A 6,762-nucleotide genomic window follows, 5' to 3' on the forward strand; every position below is an offset into this window, starting at 1 on the left:
TATATATATATATATATATAACAAATAATGTATAACAAAAATATAAATCAGAAATGATGATATGCTTCATTTGCATTTTTTTCTTGTGATAAAAAAACTTTCAGTGAACAGAAACATTTTTAAAGTTTAAGAACATTTTAAGAATCCAAACCTTTGGTGAAAGTTTCCGTGGATGTAAACGCTTCTTCATGGAACCATTAATGGAAAAAAGAACCTTTATTTTTGAGTGAGAAGAAAAGGTTCTGTATGGAACCTTAAAGAGTTCTATCAGGCGTTTCGTATAATCATCTTTTAGAGGTACCAATTATGGGATGGGTTGAGTTTTAATTAATTAATTTAGTTTTAATTCATTTGTAATTTTAATTAACTAAAATATTCTGAATTAATCAGCTCATAAACATACTTAATCAGCAGAAAAAATAAAATAACTGAAGTGTTATTCAATCATTTAATACATTTTTTATGACAGCTTTATGACATAAAACAAATTATACATAAAATATAAATAAGAGTATTGCACAAAAAAAAAGACATTAACTCAGGTACCTAGCTATTTAAATTAAATAACTTTACTAGTATCTTCCAAAGGTACCTAGTAAATGCGATATTTTGTTTACTGCGATATGAAAAAAAAACTTTTTAACAAATTACTTGAACAGCAGTTTTTCAAGTAGTTTTGGAATATGGGAAACACTTGAAAAAATGTATAAAGTGAACAAAAAAAAATGAAACATGACTATGAATATTATAAATATTTTTAATGTGATTATTAAAAAAATATTAAACCATAAGAAATAAAAAAAGTATTATATGAGTATTGAATAAAAATAACTATTACATTGAAAAAAATAACAATACTTATATTCATGTCTTAATTTCTTTATTTCAAACATTCTTAAATTTAGGGACGCACCGATCTTGATTTTTCATGTCTGATTTCATGTACCTTTTATTTTTTTTGGCAAGAACATGGGCCTATTCTGGTAATTTTTTAAAGCAATAGACAAGAAAGAATGAAAATATGAGTGCATGAACAAGATGTTTATTTTCTCTATTACAAGCCAAACTATCTGTAGCCATTTAAAATTACAGTCAACCACTGCATTTTAATCACGATCCAAACAAAGATGCTGCAAAACATGGAGCACGAACAGTTTCTGATTTAAATTAGAATGTGTACATAAAACACACCTGCACGAAAGCATCTTAACATCAAGAATTTATTAAAAATCTTAAGATCCTTTTTCCACTACAAAGAACATTTTGTTGTTTTTATTGGCATTGATGGCTCCATGAAGAACCTTTAACATCCACTGAAACATTTCAATCCACAAAAGGTTCTTTATAGTTAAAAAGGTTCTTTAGTTTAATAAAATACTCCTCCCTCTTATAAAATTGGTTTGTTTAGGAACTGTTTACTGAAATGTTCTTTAGGGAACCCAAAATGGTTCTTTATGGGGAAACTTTTGTTTTTAGGACTGAAAAAGGTTCTTTTATAGTGGAAAAAGGTTCTTTAGATTATTAAAATGTTCTAAAAAAATTGTGACCGTGGAGCACAAAAGCAGTTTTAAGTCGCACGGGTATATTTGTAGCAATAGCCAAAAATACATTGTATGAGTCAAAATTGTCGATTTTTCTTTTATGCCAAAAATCATTAGGATATTAAGTAAAGATAATGTTCCATGAAGATATTTTCCAGTAAATATATTAAAACTCCATTTCTGATTAGTAATATGCATTGCTAAGAACTTCATTTGGACAACTTTAAAGGCGATTTTCTCAATATTTAGATTTTTTTGCACCCTCAGATTCCAGATTTTCAAATAGTTGTATCTCGACCAAATATTGTCCTATCCTAACAAACCATACATCCATACATCAATGGAAAGCTTATTTATTCATCTTTCAGATGATGTACAAATCTCAATTTTGAAAAATTGACCCTTATGACTGGTTTTGTGCTCCATGGTCACAATTGCTCTTTTAAGAACTGTTCACTGAATGGTTCTTTGAGGAACCCAAAATCAAACCTCCTTTTTGAACCTTTATTTTTAAGAGTGTAATCAACTTGTAAGTTTCTGCCGATATACGTCATTGCATCTATCTGTCCGTAGAGCGCTTTTTTGGCCAGATATACGTTTCCGATGTGAACACAAGCGCAGGCAATCTGAGCTGGTCTGAGGGACCCGGTGCTGCAAACATCAGTCACTACAGAGTGGAGGTCACTGGGGACAAAAACCAAACATTTAACCAGACTGACCTGTTCAAACAGATACAGAATCTGACAGCAGGTACTCTGTACAGAGTTCAGGTGTTTCCTGTGAAATGTGGCAGGGATCTCAATCCGCAGAATATCTCCTTCTACACCCGTAAGTAGACTCGGACTTCATTGTGCGCAACATGGTTTCAACACGACTAATGAGCAAAATGACCCATGCCGTCCCTTTTTTAGAGCCCTCTGATGTGCAAAATCTGACAGTGGTGAGTGTGACATCTGTTAGCGCCAACCTCAAGTGGAGTAAACCAGATGGAAACCGTGACTTCTACTCAGTAACGTTCATAAATGCATCGAAAACTGTGGAACAAAAGTGTGATACTGAAGAGTGCACTATTACGGATCTTATTCCAGGAACCGAGTATGAATTCACAGTTAAAGCTGTAGTGAATAAGACGATTGAAGGTGTGCCAAGCAACGTTACTGATTACACCAGTAAGTGCAGACAGTTTCATGCTTGACTCTATCCATCCATCCAAAGCTCTAAACATTTCCAAATAAAGCATTGTTTCTTAGTTTTAATTATATTTGAGTTTTAGTATAGCTGTATTGGTAAATGAGCTTTTATTTTTTATTTTTAGGTTAATTCCAGTTTAATTTTGCTTTGCCATTTTTTAAAAAGATTTATTTTAGGCATTTTTATTTTTATCAGGATAGGACAGTATATATTGACAGGAAACATGGTGGGAGAGGGGGGTTGTACCTACATAAGTACATAAGTTAAGTTTACAATTTAACTTATGTACAAAACTGAAATATCGCATTAAAACAATTGCGAATAAAGCACCATCTCCATCCCATATGTTCAATGTTATTTTAGCATTTATTATAGTTTTATTAATATTTTGAATAAGCTTTTATTTTTATATTTTTAGTTTTTTATGTTATTTATAATTACAGATTAGTAATTTTGCTATGTGCTATTGTCATTTTATTAGTTTAAAAAAAATTTTTTTAATTTATTTTATTTCAGTTTTAGGTAGTTTTAGTTTTAAATTTTTTTCCAGTTAATAATTTCAGTGCTTCATCTTTAACTTTTTTTCATTTTATTGCCAAGGCAACATTTACATTTTTATTTTGTGTAAGTTTTTCAATTAATATTTATATTTTATTATTATTTTTTTTTTAATTAACAGAAATGTTTTTTTTTTTTTTAAGTTTTCCGTTTCAGATTTCCGTTAATGATAATAGCCTAACCCTAGTTGAAGAGAATAAAATTGGCGCAAAACACATGTATTTAAATTTTTTCCCAGTTAATAATTTCAGTGCTTCACCTTTAACTTTTTTTCATTTTATTGCCAAGGCAACATTTAAATTTTTATTTTGTGTAAGTTTTTATTATTATTTTATTATTATTATTTTTTTAATTAACAGAAATGTTTTTTTTTTTTTTAAGTTTTCCGTTTCAGATTTCCGTTAATGATAATAGCCTAACCCTAGTTGAAGAGAATAAAATTGGCGCAAAACACATGTATCAGGAATAGCATTAGGGGAAGCCACTCTTTCATGCATCATAAATATCTTGTGTCATATTTATACCAAATCATTTTGATGACTGATTTTGGCAACCAACATCTGAGATGCTGTGTGATGCGATTGGTCCGCTGGTTAGTCCAGTTATCCAATCACATCCTCCGTTGCGCATCAAGGGATTTATTCAGTAAATGTGTTTTCATTGTAGCTTATACGCATGTCGTCTTGTCGGATAAAATGCTTTTTTTTTTAAAGAATTTATGCATAACTTGGATAAATAAATAACCTCAGATTCATATAGGCTAAAACAGGTGGATGGAAACATAGCTATTGTCAAAGTAACAAGCATTCCTGTGACCACAACTAATTTTGAATGTTTTTGATAGACTAACTACCTTTGTTGGTATTTACTTTTCAGTACCTTCAACTGTCAGAAACCTAAGATCAGCAGACAATTACAGCACAGTCATAATGGCCTTTTGGGATCCGCCTACTGGCAATCATTCAGCTTACCGCTATTGTCTTAAAGAAGTCAAACACAGCCACAGTTGCACTTACTGCAACATCATATCAGACAGCAGCATTACAACAAACGACAACATTACCACAAACAGCAGCAGTACGACAAGCAACAGCCATACAGCAAAATTCAATATTACAGACTGCAAAACAGTGGATGGAACAGAAACATTTATCATAGAGACTAATATATCAGACGGCAGCAAGTTTTGTCTGTGTGTGGCAGCGCTAACAAAGAACAACAACCTGTCAGGAGAAGTGGTTGTAATCTCAACATACACACGTGAGTCTCATTCTCAGTTATTATATTCCTTCCCTAAATTAAAGGCATTTCATGTATCATGCATGTACTGTAAATTCTAATTGACCATTTCCATCACTAAGCTGAATGTGAGTTGACAGTCAAACAATTATGGAAGATTGTTTCCATAATGGAATAAAAAATTAAACAGGCAATTGCGAGTTCACATTTCAGACTTTTTTTCTAGCAAGTGTGAATTTATATCTCAAAATTCAGATATTTTTCTGAAATGAAAAATTGAATTGAATTTTGAATTGCGAGTTAATCTCTCACAATATAGAGATTTTTTTTTGTTTTTTTTGCCGAATTGTGAATTTTCTTACAATTCAGACTTTATCATTTAGAATTGTTTATATCTCACAATATCTCGTATATCTCTGAGTTTGTATCAGAATTGTGAGTTTATATCCTTTTTCTCAGAATTGAGTTTTTGTGTAACAACTCAAAATTGATATTCTCACCATTCGGACTAGTTTGTCAGAATTTACATTTTTATCTCACAATTCAGACTTTATAACTCAGAATTGTGATTATATATATACTTTTTTCCTCACAATTGCAAATTTATATCTCAAAATTGACTTTTTCGTAGACTTTTTCCCTTGCAATTGCAGATTTACATCTCAGAGTTCTGACTTGTTTTCTTATAATCGTGAGTTAAAAAAAAAAGAAAGAATCTGAATTGTAAGATCAAAAGTACCATTTTTGTATTTTTTATTCCATGGTGGAAACGGCTTCCATTAACACCTGAAGGAGTTTTTCAAAGTGTTGTCCAAATGACTGCTTAGATTTTGTTCAAGCCTGCATTCAACACTGTTGTAGCCTTTCCTAAATTACTACGAAATTCTGACAAACTGCATGCTCTTCTCTGCTTTCCTCTCCTAGGCCCCAAAACTGTGATCCTCTCTTTGAGCCCTGACTTAAAATCCATGAATGCCAGCTGGACAATAGGAGGGAATTATGAACAATTTGAAGTGATGATTACAACAGATGCATACCTGTACAATTATCCCCGGCGAGATAAAACTAAAAACAGTAGTTACATTTTCAGTGATCTGAAGGCAGGAGTGTTTTACACCGTTTCAGTTGTCACTCTTAATGGTGAACTGAAAAGTGATGCTGCTAATAAGTCAGATTACACCCGTGAGTAATCATTACACTGTGATCACTGTTTTTCAGATCATTTGTCCAGTAGCTTAAATCACTGTCTTTTCAAGTTCAGCTGTATAACATCTCACAAATCAATTCACAGGGCCTGCTAAACCTACCCAGGTAGAGGCCACCGCTATCAAAACTAGCATACAGCTAAGCTGGAAAGTTCCAGATGAGTCAGCGGGTGCCTCGATTAAATATATGGTGAACTACAGCACTCCTTTCTGGAATGAACATAATGGAAAAAATACAAAAAATACAAATCTCATCATTCCTAATTTAAAACCAGGAACAAAATATATGTTTAATGTCAGTGTCGTGGCTGGAAATTTGTTGAGTGATCCAGCCACTACTCATGCAAACACAGGTAAAGAGACTACATTTGGTTTGTTTATGAAGCAAACATTTGGCTTTGTTTACTTCTATTGCGCTTCATGATTATGCAGTTCATTCTAACATGTTATTAAAAGGAGTATTTTGAGTATTTTTGCAGACAGATTTCCTGGTGTTTAAAATCGTCTTTGTTTATTTCCAGAGCCTGAGAAGAGGACACTGGTCCTCATGATGTTGTGCTCCTCTAAAACCGCACTTCATTGTGACAAAAATGCAACTCGGAGTGAACTGTTTGAAAAGGTGAAGAAATGTTCAATGACTACATCAGGCTTGTTGCAACTTTACAGGAACAGATTTATTACGGAATGAATGCACACGAGAAATAAAGATGACGATTAAAGAAATACAATGAGTTAGATTTAATAATGTGAAAGTTATTGCATTTGCACTGTTATACTGATTACAAAAACTTGTATTGTATTGTATTTTTTATTTAAACCTTTTATCTTGAATGCTAAAAAAAAAAAGAAAGAAAAAAAAAAGGAACATTCTAAAACAGCATTGTGCAAATAGCTGGAAACATTAACTGAAATAAACTAAAATTGCCATTCTGTCTTTCAGCTGAAAAATGAATTTAATGGAATATTTCAAGACTTGGTCCACTGGAAGCTTAAAGAAAAAACTAGGTTTGTGAAAACAGCTGGATCAC

At 31.9% G+C, this 6,762-nt stretch overlaps 1 protein-coding gene across 1 annotated transcript in view; it reads left to right on the forward strand.

The window, feature by feature from the left end:
* The window catches only part of LOC107753072 (receptor-type tyrosine-protein phosphatase H), a 15,803-nt gene extending 9,381 nt beyond the window's left edge, over nt 1-6,422 (forward strand). The window contains exons 4-9 of the mRNA XM_016569173.1: nt 2,115-2,369; nt 2,453-2,710; nt 4,167-4,550; nt 5,454-5,711; nt 5,821-6,087; nt 6,256-6,422. Of these exons, the coding sequence (XP_016424659.1) occupies nt 2,115-2,369; nt 2,453-2,710; nt 4,167-4,550; nt 5,454-5,711; nt 5,821-6,087; nt 6,256-6,422 (1,589 nt within the window). The remainder of the gene's footprint in view (nt 1-2,114; nt 2,370-2,452; nt 2,711-4,166; nt 4,551-5,453; nt 5,712-5,820; nt 6,088-6,255) is intronic.
* Nucleotides 6,423-6,762: the final 340 nt, after the last annotated feature.

This window comes from Sinocyclocheilus rhinocerous, unplaced genomic scaffold, assembly GCF_001515625.1.
Source record: "Sinocyclocheilus rhinocerous isolate Xijiao unplaced genomic scaffold, SAMN03320098_v1.1 scaffold1493, whole genome shotgun sequence".
In the NCBI taxonomy this organism is placed as follows: Eukaryota; Metazoa; Chordata; class Actinopteri; order Cypriniformes; family Cyprinidae; genus Sinocyclocheilus; species Sinocyclocheilus rhinocerous.